General features: G+C 36.4%; 1 protein-coding gene across 1 annotated transcript in view; it reads right to left on the bottom strand.

Annotated features, from left to right (window-relative positions):
• Positions 1-7,722: 7,722 nt before the first annotated feature.
• The window catches only part of LOC140168123 (WD repeat-containing protein on Y chromosome-like), a 36,215-nt gene continuing 28,603 nt past the window's right edge, over positions 7,723-15,334 (bottom strand). Inside the window, 6 exon segments of the mRNA XM_072191470.1 lie at positions 7,723-10,023; positions 11,796-12,060; positions 12,413-12,542; positions 12,545-12,562; positions 14,791-14,900; positions 14,902-15,143. Of these exon segments, the coding sequence (XP_072047571.1) occupies positions 9,754-10,023; positions 11,796-12,060; positions 12,413-12,542; positions 12,545-12,562; positions 14,791-14,900; positions 14,902-15,143 (1,035 nt within the window). The 3' untranslated portion in view covers positions 7,723-9,753.

Raw genomic sequence — 15,334 nt, 5'->3', positions numbered from 1 at the left:
TTTTGTTCATTTTTATAGACAGGATTTTAAGATATGACCTTGTAAAAAATTATAAGTTTCTTTTTGAGGCCAGTTTATTTACCAAAGAGATTATACCTAAAGAGAACCAACTCTGCCACGTTTGCCTGTTGCTCATGGAGGGCAAACAATTGTACCACTGGATTCGCCAGACCTGGTAAACTTGAAGTGCTTGTTTGCATTATGCGAGAAGTGCATTGTACCGAATAAGTATGGTAAGGTGCAAACAAGCTGAAGAACATAAGTTATTGTTTGATATCTGGTTTTGCTAATAAATGCCAGACTATTTTGGTGCCCATGTTTGACAAACCAATATGGCGAATTTACCATAGCGTTCTGCACAGAGACGGTTCTCTTTGGGTTTGATATCTTTGGTATAAATGCATGTAATGGACTAATCCAGTTGAAATCTATGCACCCCCAATGGACAACATGACCTTGGTCTCCCACATAGGGGGTGTTGATTTCAAATGGAGTCGCACATTCAGCTAACGCTCTTTGAAATTCACACATTCCCTGTGTGGAAGATTATATGTCAATTGTCATGTCTTCCTTGGGGATGTATGGATTTCATCTGGAATAGCCCAGTAACATACATGTAAATGAACTCCTAATTTTCTCATATGGTATATCCTATTTATTGCTCTGGTGTATTAAATTAAATATATGTAACAAACTGAGCATTATGAAAGGTATTTTAAAATTGAATATTCTTTACTTCAATATTTGTCTCTTAAAGGAGTATTTTGTGATCCTAGCATCCTCTTTTTATTACATTTTCAGGAGATATCTACGAAAAAAGCTTTTCCCAAAATTTCAGTTGATTCTGATTTTGCGTTTGTGAGTTATGCATGATTACGTGTATTACACTGCTCCATAGACAATGTGTTGTAATTTCATTGTGGTGTACCGGAACGTAATCCAAATTTCACAAAATTTTTAATCGCAAGAAATTTTTGGTACATAAACATTATGTAACCAGAGGTTTCCAGTGGTATAAAAACCTCAACTTTTTTTAGAAAAGTGGGGGGATGATGCTATGGATCATGAAATGCCCTAACAGTTCAGTTGACTATGGGTTTTAAGCCAAGTAAAGCTGTTATCCAAAGCATGCAAGAAAAATGTATAAATGTAGCAAATCATGCAAGGTCACAATATATGGAAAGTAAATAACTATTTTTATACAATTGAAAGTCAAATTCAAGCTGTTTATATCCAAAACATGCAAAAACAATGTATAAATGTAGCAAATCACAAAAGGTCACAATGTACGGAAAGTATTAACCATTTATATAAATGAACCTGCAGTCATTGTAATTTGTAAACCTTAGGCAATTTGTCTTTCTGCCTTTGAAATATTTAAAACCAACAACTCTTACTGTAACTTAAATGTGGAATGCTTGTAAATGCAGTACTTAACTTTATTTCTGTAAGCCATAAACAGCTTATTCAGATCTAGGGCTTCCATACATGCATGCAGAAATTTGTATGTTGTTTCACATTTCTGACCATCCACCACTATAAATGGGCTGTAATGTTGGCAGAGCTTGTTTTGAGATATGGTCCATTGAACCGCTCAAAAAACAATAGAAAACATAAGATTTTGCAACTCTGTTACTGATTTTTACAACCTTGCAAACAAGCAGCAGTGACATCTAATATATCAATGTAAAGCTTATTTTGAGGAAAACTTGCCTGTCCATTATCCATCTCAAAAAATAAAAATGCTGACATTTAGTGGCCATTTGTGGTCAGTGGTCACATTTGTGAGATCTATGCGAATTGTGTAAGAAAACAAAGTGATAATGAAGCAGTGCGACGGCCACGCACACTTAACTTACAGTATGTCCAGCACCTCCTGGGAGATACCGAAGGGTTGTTGCAGCCAAACAAAATTGTTTCGCTTGCCCAAGATCGCAATAGTTGGATAAAGCTTGTAGTCGCCTGCTCTGCAGCCGACTGATGATGATGATGATGAATGAAGCAGCAAGTCATTTAAGGCTGTTGCATATATATGTGCCAAAGCTATGCCAGCCAAGATACTCTGGCATATCCAAGGGTGCAAAGGGATGGGAATTTTAAAAATCAAAATAATACAATTTATTTAATAAAATCGGGAATGGCAAGAAAAAAGTATGTCTTCATGCATAATTGTATAATAGAATATGAATAGAATGAAAATTTCTTGTTGCATCGAGCTTGCACCAGGTGAACGTGAAGCTGGCTATGTAACTACCACATCATCGGCCATTATCTCCAGTAAAACAGAATGCAGTGAAAGATGCCTATGGGCTGGGATTATGTACCAGCAAAATTTGCCATGTGTCAGAGCCCAAATATCCTTCTGTACTTCAATCTAAGGGCTGACTTATTTTATGTATGCAACCTACCCTCATTTTGACACAATGAATATGATTTATTCATTGCTACTGTCTAAAAATGGAAATTGTATAAATTGATTTTTGCACTTTACACGCTTTCAATATGAATCGGAAATTGTGCAAAATTGAAAACATAACCTTAATCTTCAATCCTGTCTTCAACACAGGGAGTGTGAATTTATTTTGAATAGGGTTACCTGAATGGGCAACTCCATTTGAAATTCACACTCCCTGTGTGGGAGATTAAGGTCATATCTTCCATAGGGGGTGTATGGATTTCAACTGGAATAGCTCGGTGAAGATTTGATGTTCCTGAAAAATAATGACTAAAAACAGAAAAACTGTATAAAGAAAATGCTTTTGCTGCAACTCAAATCAGTTTTTCACTTCACAAATTCCTGTTGAGCTGCCCACACTTATAGCGAGCCATTGGGGCCATTACATATTGCATCAACTTGCTGCTTTCAATAAGCAAAGCATTGTTAAACCAGTCAATAGGAATGGGCCCAATGGTTTGCTATAATACACACCTGTTTTCAGCATGCCTGTTACCTGTGCCTTGTTATGAAATTATTGCAATTAATGCATAATGATAAAGTTTGGTGCTTGTTTGATAATTATTTTGATTTATAAATCTATTATTATGTTGTTATTCATTTTTTTTTGTATAAACAATTTTAATTAAGGCCATAATGTGTGATTTGGTCCACAGTGACGCCCTCAATTTTTCTTGAATTTCTACTTTTTGCATGATTGAAATAGCAATTTTCTTTTAAATTAAAAGGGGACAAGGAATCTATTCTTTAGGCAAATCACACATGATGGCTTTACCTTTCAAGTAGATAATATTGATTCTGATTGGTTTCTTAATACTTTTAGTGTTTTGTTAGTGTTAAAAGTTTAAATTATTAATCTTTCTTAAAACATAAATTCTTTTTGATTTTATGTTTATTTGTTCCATTAACTGCCCAGGGTACAAGTAAGTATTTGTTAGTGGGTGCTTATATTTCCCATTATTAGAATCACCATGTGCTAGCTCTGTGCACCATAGTCTACTGTAGTAGACCCTTTTAATTTATAATCAGTTATTTGACCTTCCCTCTCTGACCATGGAAACCATGGAAGCGCCACTTATGCTGTTCTGAGCCAACAGCTAAATCTTCAAGTTGAGGGCTTACTCCTGAAAACTGCTCCCTGCCGAGAACCGACTTCCCGGTAAAAAAGGCTTTTTCCCCGGGAGGAGTGGTTCTCGTTGGGGAGCTTATGGAATGAGCCATCAGTGTTAAAGATTAATAGCTGTGCTGTTGGATCAAAATAGGAAAGACAGCGTTTCCCATGTACATGTATGAACAGAGAGGGAACACCAGATAACAGTGATGATAAATGAAAAGAGTCTACTAAAGTTAAAAAAAAACTGCAGTGATTTATAGTGCGCTACGCACAGGCACAACGCCAGCCGTTGATCCACAAGCCTCAGCACACTTTACAGGTTGTCACTGACCACTACGGCCCACATCATTCCATAAAACATATAACAACAATTCAGGGACTTTGCTGCTTCAAGAGCGCACACCCTAGACATTCCACAAATAGCATCTCATGGATGCGCTACCAATCTTTAGAAATAAGAATACCTGCTTTTGAATGGGATGAGCTTGTGTCTGCTCAGAAGGTAAGCTTAACAGAATCAGTTAAATGGGCGCTAAGTTAATAATATGATTAATATCTTGCTTTGGAAGATAAATAATCACTTGTGGGTGGGCGCTTGTAGGGGCATGGTGGTTAATGGAACAAATATGATACTAGAAATTTTTTTAAACCATTCTGTTAAAATCTGTAGTATAATTGCTGTAGTAGTACCTTACATTTCCAGTAAATCGGAACAAATGTATTTGAGAAACTTGTTATTTTTACTGTATTATACCTGTAAATGACTTCAGATATATATTGTGAATTAGTTTAGAGCTATAGCTTCCATTTTACCAGAAAAGAAAGATGATCTAGTACTGAAATTATAGTAACAGTCAGTATAAACAATTTTGTAAATCCATTTTCTTCCATTCTGTGTCTAGGCTTTGGGATAAATAGATTAAGGAAGCCATGTTTCAGTATTTGTCTAGTTCTTGAAAAATGTAATATTTTAATTCTGAAATTGTTGAGCAGGAAAAACCTATGTACTAGTGGCCATATGTTTAAAACAAAGCTGCCAAGAGGTTACATGGGAGGTTTTGCCTCAAACATGTTCAGGGGCCAATGACATATAGGTTTTTCCTGCCCAATGATGAAATACTGTTGTGTTTGTGTTATCACTTGTATATCAAGAGTACATACAGGCAGTTATACTCTTTGTGACAGTATATTCTGTATTATTAAATAAAAAATAAAAATCTATGCAGTCAACACCCACCATACAAATTGCCACCCGTCCTCCAATTAAAAGGATTGCCAAATTTTATTTCCTTTCTATTATTGAATTTTTAAAATGTTTCATATCAAATCAAACGTTTTGGATGACCCAAATTGTCACTGATCCACTGTGATTAAGTAAATCCGCCCTGAGTGTTAGAAAATGTTGCAAGTGTAAAGCTGCAGTATTAAATATGTGTGGTAGCTTCATATTGTGTATATATGGTCGGTCACATCACATACTGTTCTATACAAAAACAGACAAAAGTGTTTCACATGCACAGCTATACAATACTGGGTTTCGATTTAGCCTCAAACTTATTTATTGCTAAATTAATTTTTCTCAAAGGGTATTTTTTATGGAGACATTTGAAAGGTTTAATTTTGGTGAATTCTACATGCCAATCTTTCGAGTAACATTGTGAACATGGTATTAAAGTTATAGCTCTGCATGTGAATTAATTTTGTTTTTAAAAATGGAATTAAACATAGGTCTGTATGTGATGTGGCCGACGTTATAGCATATTTTATGAGGAAGATCAGTGACATGTTTTTGTTCTCTTACATGTTTAGAATTTTTCTTTATATATAATGGTTCACGGAAGTGTTAAAAAAGGGTTAATTGTTTGAAACTTGTTTTCAATTTTATTCAGACGAGTTGTTACTCAGAATGAGTATAAAACTTGGAGATAGTGGCTTATCAGAATAAAACCATTGATTTTCTATTCCAGAAAAATACAGAACTAATTTTTTGGGATTAAAAAAATATTATCCTGTTTTGTCAAATGAAACATAGCTAAATCCTAATCCTTTAGTTAGTCCTAACTGACAATATAGTCAAATTTCAATATGTGGTCAATTTTTTTAGAAACAAGGGCCAAAAACATGTGTTTTTAGGGTGTTTTTCGTATGCTGTGACAATCAAGCCCAAAGACTTGTACCAAGACTAATTTCAGTTTATGCAGTCTAATTTTTGGAAAAGACATGTTTTCTTCTGATAACCAATCATTTAATTTAAGTACGGTAACACAAAAAAAGTAAAAATTATAGCAAAATTTCAGCATATACTAAAGATTTGGAATGCTTAGACTTGTTCCAAGTCTTTGATTTTTGTGACTCGATTGTCAGAAAATATGCCGAAAATGCATGTTTTTGGCTCTTTTTTCAAGAAATTAAACAAATATTAAATTTGGACTTTATTGTCAGTTAGGACTAACTAAAGGATTAGGATTTAGCTATGTTTCATTTTGCAAAACAGGATAATATTTTTTTAATCCCAAAAAATTAGTTCTGTATTTTTCTGGAATTTTGAGTAGGTTGTAATGTATCACGCTGCACCCCATAAATGAAGGTGCCTTATCTTCACTGGATAATTTATTCTGTGTCTGAATAAACTTAATAAACTTTCTTAATTATGAATATGTTGTCAATGAAGTGTCTCCAATGTTGTTGCTCTTGAAAAATCCATGAAGACTAGGAAAAAAAAAGTTTTAGGCACACCGACTCAAAAATGAGGAAACAGATTTTGAGATCATTATGGTCAAAACAACATGGATGAACTCTGCCATATTTGCATGTTGCTGATGGAGAGGTATTACCTCTGGCTATTCCAGTTGAAATCAATACACCCCTGTGGAAGACATGATGTTAATCTTCTACACAGGGAGTGTGAATTTCAAATGGGGTTACCTGAATGGGTGATTTCATTTGAAATCTACATTCCCTGTGTGGGAAATTAAGGTCATGTCTTCGATAGGGGGTGTATGGATTTCAAGTGGAATAGCACATTGTTTTGCTTTTCCAGGCCAGGTTAACTTTGATTTTGAGCATGTGGAGGGGTGAGTGACACAAAGACGTAACTCCATTTTGGTCATTCTGAGAAAAATGAGTTTAAAGATAATGATCCACATTGACTGGCCATTGATTTCAATGGGATGCTAAATGGAGTTACTTATATGCTCATCTTTCTGACAATTTTGATATCAAAATCTCATTTTCACAAAAAATGGAGTTACGTCTTTGTGTCACGGACTCCTCGAGGTGCTTGTTTGCCTTATGTGTGCAATACTCTGGCAAGAACTGAGTGTGCAAACTTTGCAATGTTCATACAAGTTTCACAATGCTTCTCATTGTTCAATTTAGGCTTTTTGCTGATACAAATTTGGTCCCCTCCGTGACAATCCAAAATATGGATTTATCACAGGGTTTCCAAAAATTCAAAAATTCAGCCCGAATAGAAAGGTTTGGCAATCCTAACTTGCCAGAGTAAGTGCACATGTATGGTATTCGTTTGCACACTCAGTACTTGCCTGTAAAGTGTGCTGAGGCTTGTGGATCAACGTCAGGCGTTGTGCCTCAGCGTGAAGCGCACTATAAATCACGCGCTTTTTATTTTATTATTTTTTTATTCGCTGACGAGTGCACGTAAGTATCCATTGGTTACTGGTTCAAGCCTAGGCTCATACACCTATTCCAAATTATGATCTGCCATAGGCTTTGGATTGTGATCATTTTGATCAGTGGTTCGTAACAAAGAAAGCCAGTTGGCTTAGCAATGGTCATTAGGTAACATGCACTATGCCAGCGAATACAGAGTGCTGACTCTTCTGGCTTACATTTGGGTCATAATCAAAAACTGTTAATTTCTGATATGGTCCCAGCTCAGTGATCTAATGGTTACAATGGGCTGTTATGTAATTGAAGTTAAAACATTTTAACAAATGAACTACATCAGGAATACAAGATTTAGTTTTAAATCATTCTTTGCTTTTAATATAAAGTCTACAAAAAACGTACAAAACAGCAGTAAAATCAAGGTGATTTAGAAAGTTTATTTTACAATTTTTCTTTTTACATATTGCACTTGAATATTTTAGTTTAACAAATTTAATTCTGTTTATACAGTTTTGTTCTCAACTGATCACACTAATATTTTATATTTATACAGGGTGTCCCTATAAAATCAGGTCCCTAAATTTCCTCAGTGTCATTTAAAGTCTCTGGCAATCACAACATTTTGCCTTATATGTTAGAAAAATAATTATCAAGCACGAATCACATGGCATTATGTAAAAATAACTTATATTGACCATATAAAACTAATAACTAAAACTAACAGCTGTCTCTCAACACGCGATATTCAAATTTCACGGAGCGCTAACTGTCTGGTTCAATGACGTCATGGTTTGCTCTATTGTCGTCAGCCTTCATTGTATACTGTGATGTGATTGCACTAGACAATTATTTTGGCATTGTTGGCACATCTATGACAATGTCAAAGGTAACCAAAATCTGAATATTGATGATTTTTACGATCATCCGGATAAGCAAATCTCTGAATGGGCCTTTAAATGTGTGAATTCGGATAAGGAGGCTGCCATTACTGCTTTTAGACAGGAATGTTCACACAGTGGGTAGATTCCTTGGGAAAGCTGGTAGGTGCGACCAGTTTCAGAACAAAATTTTGTGTTTTTCTCCAAGTTTGTGAACAAAAACAACTTTCCATCAATTTTTATTTCCATCTGTAATTTAAACATTTTTGGTGACACTTGAGACATCAAGCAAAATGAGTTCATAAATATTCATGAAAATTATGCGAAAGTCCCCCAGATATGGTCAATCATTGGTCACTTGGTGGTCTTCATATGGCAGTGCCCATGACCACTTAGAGAAAATCTTAAACTTGAATTTGCAAGTTTGGTGTTACTGAATTGAAACCTTTGGCACCTAATAAATCCTACATATTATGTTAGCTATATTTTCTAGAAACTCGCTGCAATGAGATTGAAATAATTTGTTCATAATTTGCCGTCCACTACCCGTTTGTTGGTTTGTAAAAGAAAAGTTTTGGCACACTATTTACTTCTATACATTATACAAATATTGAATGTTATTTATAGTAAGAATATTTTTATGAGGTGAAATATGTACTGTTCCATTCAACGAGACTTTGCCAAGTTGAATGGAATAGTTCATATTTTTTTTAATGAAAAAATTCTTTCCATTAAACGAATAAAAACACTCAGTATTTGTTTTTTATAACTCGTATATAAATACTTTTCTTCCACTTAATTTTATAAATTGCTAGAAAAAGCAAAATAATTGAATCTGAAAATAGATTTATTTTAAAAGTGATATCCACACCTATAATAACTTGGTGAGTCAATGTGGTCGCTGTGCACATAGTTGGCAGCATTACCATGGTATCTTGTGTGAGTGCAATGGAAAATTTGACTATTGCACTTGCGCAAAGAGCAATAATGTTTTTGCAGCTGATTCTATAAAAGCAAGAATAATCAATAGTATTTGACCAATCAAATGACAAGAACTCCCCTAAACTTAAATTAGGCTATTCCAGTTGAGATCCATACATATGGAAGACCTGACCGTAATCTCTAACACAGGGCGTATGAATTTCAAGTGGGGTTACCTCAATGGTAATTCACACTTCTTGTGTGGGAGATTAAGGTCATGTCTTCCATAGGGGTGTATGGATTTCAATTGGAATACTAGTAACCCATTTGGGTATAACTGAATCTAACATCCAATCACTAGCAAAGGGGTATTGATCAATGACCATTGACCAATCAAGTTTGCTCTTTCATGTTTGAGTAAAAAAGTAGGATCATGTTCATTGGTCACAGATCAATTGGTTCCTGCTTGTGATTGGCTAAATATCCAATCCTAATAATGAAGGTTCTGTGCCAACACATGGACAGTCCACAATTACAAAAATAAAACTTGTCAATAATTCTTTAATTTGTTTATGTTTGAATTGATATTTCTCACAATTCTATTGATTAACATTATTACAACACAATTTATGAGATGAACTTTAAAGAAAATGACATTTTGCCATATTTAAATCTGGATTTCTACATCTTTTTTTTATCAAGATGTTTCTCCTGAAAAACATTTTGCAAGATTTCATTTCTTAAATTCATCAGTTTTATTTTGAAAGTTCTTTTCCAGCAACAGTCTTTCTTTGCAGGAGCTTAACTGCCCTGTGTTTTTGTAAGTATTCCTGTAATCTCCCTCGCTTGCTACCTTTTGCTTGTTTTCCCTGCTTGCCTTTGCCGTGACCGCCACCCCCTGGTGCATGGCCAACTTGATCCGAGGACTGTTGGTGGCGTAGTTGGATTTCATGAATGGTTTGAGGGACGAGGGGTTCCTGTACTGGTGCTAGGTCAGTGAATGGCAAGGAAGAGTAGACCATGACCTGTAAGAAAAATAGTTGCAAATATTTTTATGAAATCTTTTAAGTTTAACATGTATAATGTTGTAAAAAACTAAAAAAATAACTGTTAATGTTATTCATTAGGGAACAAACCAAAGATTTGATGACATCCTATAGAGGAAAGTCCTTTTGGGGGAGGGGCATAAAAGTTGGATTACATTAAAGTATCGATCAAAGTTGGTCTTTTTAACGATTTTTAAACATTTCACATTTGCATTCAGAGAGGGGGTAGGGGTCAGCTTCCTAACAAACACATTTTTGTTTATAGGACATCAAACTTTTGGTGTGTTCCCTTGATAAGTGACCAAATTGAATTATGTGTATTAACAAGAAATAAGCTTGTTTGCAAAACAAATTTTGTATTGCTAATGCCAGTTTCAATTAGGATATGTTTTTGAATGAAAGAAGGTCTCAAGGTTCTGTAATGGATTTGTAGCAAAGGGCATCTTAGAGATTGAGCTTAGAGAAGGTTGCTCCTGGAGGTATTGAAGACCTACAAGAGGCACATTGCGCTATTCCATACACTCTGTATGGAAGACATGACCTTAATTTCCCACATAGGGGTGCAGATTTCAAATGGAGTTGCCCACTCAGGTAACCCCACTTGAACAGCTATTTAAAGTTTTTTTGCTAAGATCAAAGGGTTGCCAGAAACCTTCTGGCTTTCTCAAAGTGATTGATGTTATTGATCCATCTGCTTGGAGTGGGAATCCCGGCCGGATGTTATTGTTATACCGGAAGTACTCCTGTGAAATCCTGTCTCCAACGTTGGTCTTGAGCAGAGGATCAAAGATGTGGATTCCCGCTCCAAGCAGAGGGATCAATAACAACATCAATCGCTTTGAGAAAGCTAGAAGGTTTCTGGCGAAACTGTCAGCAGAAAAACGTAAGTTTTTCCTTTGGTCTTGGCAAAGAACTTTAAATAGCTGTATAATCAACAGACCTTCAGTCAACCCCATTTGAAATTCACACTTCTGTGTGGAAGAATAGGTATGTCTCCCATAGGGGATGTATAGATTTCAACTAGATGTTGGTTTTGATGGCTGTATATTCATATACTGTCAATATGAGAGTGATGAAGTGACCCTCTGAAATGTTTTCTTCAGGAATAGGGTGTCCACGAAGAAGATGGGCTGATGGAGGGATGATGTTGTTGGCAACTAAGCAGGACACAGAGATGCATATTCCATAAATCCATAGGTTGCTGTTATGCCACACAACACCAAACAGACAAGAATTGGATTTAAGGTAAAAATATGTGGTAAAATGATAGCATTAGGCAGGGATGTGCTGCTGAGAATTTCAAAATGGACCCATCTATATACCAATTTTCCAAAATATTTGGACTCATCACTATATACCGAAGGTCAAAATTTTCACTTTAATTGATGTACCAAATGATTGAAAATTTGCGGCATATCCCAGTATGGCCATTTGTACCGCGTACCCCCCCCCCCCCCGGGTTTTAAGGTTTGCTTATCTACCCTGGAAATGTAACATTTTCCTGGCCTTATACAGTATTTATAATAGGATTATGCTATTCCCGTTGAAATCCATACACCCCTTACGAACGACATTACTTTAATTTCCCATACAGGGAGTGTGAATTTCAAATGGGGTTACCTGACTGGGTGAATCCATTTGAAGTCTACACCCCCTGTGTGGGAGAATGCCTATGGGGGATTAAGGTTGTGTCTTCCATAAGGAGTGTATGGATTTCAAATGGAATTGCGTATTGTAAGACACACACATACCTGGCTCTGGTTATGTTTAATATCAGGCAGTATCGGAGTCATCTTATGGCGAGTTTTTGGCTTGTAAGATTTTCCTAAAATGGAGCTTGTCTGCCATGAAGCGTCCTTCTCACGTCTCTCATCATCGGTTTCCTCTTCATCCCAATTGACCTCACTACTTGCACCCACATCAAAATCATCATGTCCGAGGCCGCTGCCTGGAGATGCTCCACCAAAACCAAAGGTTTTCTTGCCGGCTATGATCATCATGATATTTCTAGCTAGTCTGAAAAAAAGAAGAGTTTTGTTGGTTTAATATATGTGCATGTCGATCTGAATAGATGTCATATTCTAATTTAAAGTGTAAAATGCATTCAAATAAGGACATACATGCTTGTTATTGATTCTGTAATTCTTAACTTTGTGGGCGGCACCACAGGGGTGGGGGGTGTGGGCAAGTTCCCCCGTCAGAACTCTTGCCCCCCCCCTGTAGCCCCAGTAAAACCCAAAATTACAAACATTTCCACTTTTTACAGCAATTTTCACTTTTCCCCCTCAATGCCCCCCATGAAAACAATTCCTGGCACCGCCACTGTTTGTGGAAAATCTTCTTAGTCCATGTGCTGATTCTTGCTTACCTCCACCTAGGCGTGGCACCACCATTGAATACTTTGAGTGTCATAGCTGAAGCAATACGTTGAATATCACGAGGCATCCGACGAGGAAGATGGGACATAAGGACTACACCTTCAGGAAGCTTAGGCCACCTCCTCTTTGACCAAAAGTACCTAAAATACAATCATATCATTATGTATGTTAGTGGTATCATGAAATGAAATTTTTATAACAGTGATAAGGCTCCATATCACTAGGGGAAAATGGGAATTTGCATAAAATCACCAAAATTGTTTTTAGACCTAAGATTAGCCATCAGCGTGTAAGGGGACACTGAGGACCTAAGATTGGTTTGAAAGATACTGGCCATCATGCGTGTAAGGAGTCATTAAAAAGTTATTCCTGTTTGGAGTAGAAAATGGTACACAAAATTACTGATTATTTGGTAATTTTAATTATTTTTTCTCCTAAAAATATTTTTCCAAGAAGGAAGTTTAGACTGACGCCCTCAATCGTCTATTTCCTTGGTTGATAACTGAGAAAGTTCTGGATATATTTAGTGTTGGACTCGAAACCAGAAGCTGTAGGAATGATTCTGTGCAGTTGTGTCCAGGCCCGTACACAGGGGGGGGGGGGGTGCGACACACCCACACACCCAAATTTGGAAAAGTATAGATGAGTTGACATGTGTTTACATTTGATACGCCCTCTGTTGATCTGAGATCAAAACTGCCAGGCAAAAACACTATATAGTTTACATGGAAGAAGTTTATTTTTTTTTTTTTCATTAACTTTGGTTTCAAAGCAAATAATACCAAAAATGTTATCAAACTTGTTTACAAATGCATGAAGCTATATACATATCACACAAAACTTCAAAGGTTTTTAAAAGTTGGATTTTGAAGAGATTTATGTGGTCTGCCATAGACACTCCTTTGTTATTTTGCCTGGCATGAAACAACAGAGGGCGGTCTGAATGTAAACATGTGACATCATAGGTCAACTCATCTATACAGAAAGTCCCAAAATTTCAGAATTTGCGAGCGTAGGGAGTAAAAAAGTCAGGTTTTAAGGCTTTTTTGGACAAAAAAGGTCCAAATTTTTGGAAGAAAGTCCACTTTTCACAAAATTGCCCCCCCTGGGAAAAAGTCTACTTTTTCAAAATTAGCACGCCCCAAATGAAGTCCTGCGTACGGGCCTGGTTGTGTCCAAGTTAACCTTTTCACCTGTGTTTGTTATTCGACACATATTTAGAACATTCAGCATGTGATCCTGTCACTGCAGCGTGCAAAGACACAGACTCATGTAAAGTCGCACTACGATTCTATTTGATATGAAAATTTAAACCAGCGAGTAGATACATTGCACCAGGGGGGGCCGGCCAAGATTGGCTGAATTTTGACGTCGTCATTGGTTTTACACGTAAACACAAAAATGTCTCAAATTATTCCAAAACTGTACGTATGTTATTAAGCACTATTTTATCAGTCTAAATCCGTTGAGGTTCGCCAGTGAACCTCATTGTAAGTACTGTTTTTTGATTTTTTGTATGAATAAGCATACGATATGTTACGATATATACTGAAAATTTTCACTATGTGTATCAATGAGTTTACGTGGTGTAGTGGTTACTGATCTACTTGCCATACATAAAGGGTCGAGATCGATTCCCATCCCGGAGATGATTAAAAATTTCTTCTTCTTTTTTCTTTGAATTTAAAATTATTTATTTTCATGTGAAAATGTATACATTGCACTGGGAAATATATTTTGTGCATTTTTTTTCTGTATTGGTTTCATCGATATAGCTAAAAACTCATGTTGGCTCGGGAAAAATAATTGCGTCCATCGTGCAGGCAGTGTTGCCGTCATATTGTCTGTTTTGTTTACGCTTTTGGCTGTTGCCACATTGAATAATGTAGTCCACCATCGTCTGCATTGCACAGGGAAATGTGAGAACCAAAAGAGTCCTGCAAAATTTCAAGATTGCTTCTAACCTGCCAATAATTCTCACTTTTTTATTTGAATAATTTCAGACAAGTTATTCCCCATCACCTGAAGTGTATAATTGCTGTTGCATCCTATAATTTTCTGTCCAAAGCTGAACAATTTCAACTCCAGTAAGTACTATTTGTGAATGACTAAATGTAAGGAGTGTTTTTTGTATCGTATGAGGATAAAGTTGATGTGAGACCAGTGAGCATATACGACGCTTCAAAATGAACACTGCTTGGTGGGACACTCGCATACTGTACAATTTTCACCTTGCGTGGCAGTGATATCAGTGCGCATTTCATCCGACACAGCTTCAAATCCCTAGCGTTTCCAAGGGAAAAATTTCTCAATTATCCAGCTTTTTATCACAGGGTTGACTAAGGTGGTTACCAATACCTACACTTACCAATATATCGTCCACAAAGCGTCCATAACCTAATTGAACAATCAGTGCTTGAAGTAATAATGAGCTGCTTATCCTCTGCATACTCAATATAAGTGATCCCCTTCAAATGTGCGGAACGAATTTAACTTAGGCGGCCATTTTATCGTCTGCTCTGGATGCGTCTCAGCTGGTGGTGGGTGTGCTGCATTCCGCTGCTTCTCCTCCATGCGAGCTTGGAGTTCTAAGAGTGCAGGCTTGCCCTCTGTGTACGGGAACTTTTTCTCCGACTTGAGGTAATCCATCGCTGGGGAACTCTTTCGTCGTTTATGAACCGCGTCTCGTCGGGAGATGCAGTAATCGGATATATCCCAGATCTGTTGGAAGTGAAAATAACGTGGTTAAATTTAACTGAGGTAGATTTTTCAAGATGGTGGCCATCCACTGATTGGTCCTCCTTAATAATAGTATAGATAACTTTGGTAAATTTAGGTTTAGGGTTGGAATCAGTGATATAGCAAACTTTATTTGAGGCAAGAAAAATGTCATTTTGAAGAGTTTGAGACAT

Source organism: Amphiura filiformis, chromosome 1 (genome assembly GCF_039555335.1).
Source record: "Amphiura filiformis chromosome 1, Afil_fr2py, whole genome shotgun sequence".
Classification (NCBI taxonomy): domain Eukaryota; kingdom Metazoa; phylum Echinodermata; class Ophiuroidea; order Amphilepidida; family Amphiuridae; genus Amphiura; species Amphiura filiformis.
The sequence above is the reverse complement of the archived record's forward strand: the minus strand, read 5'-3'. Positions and strand labels throughout refer to the sequence as shown.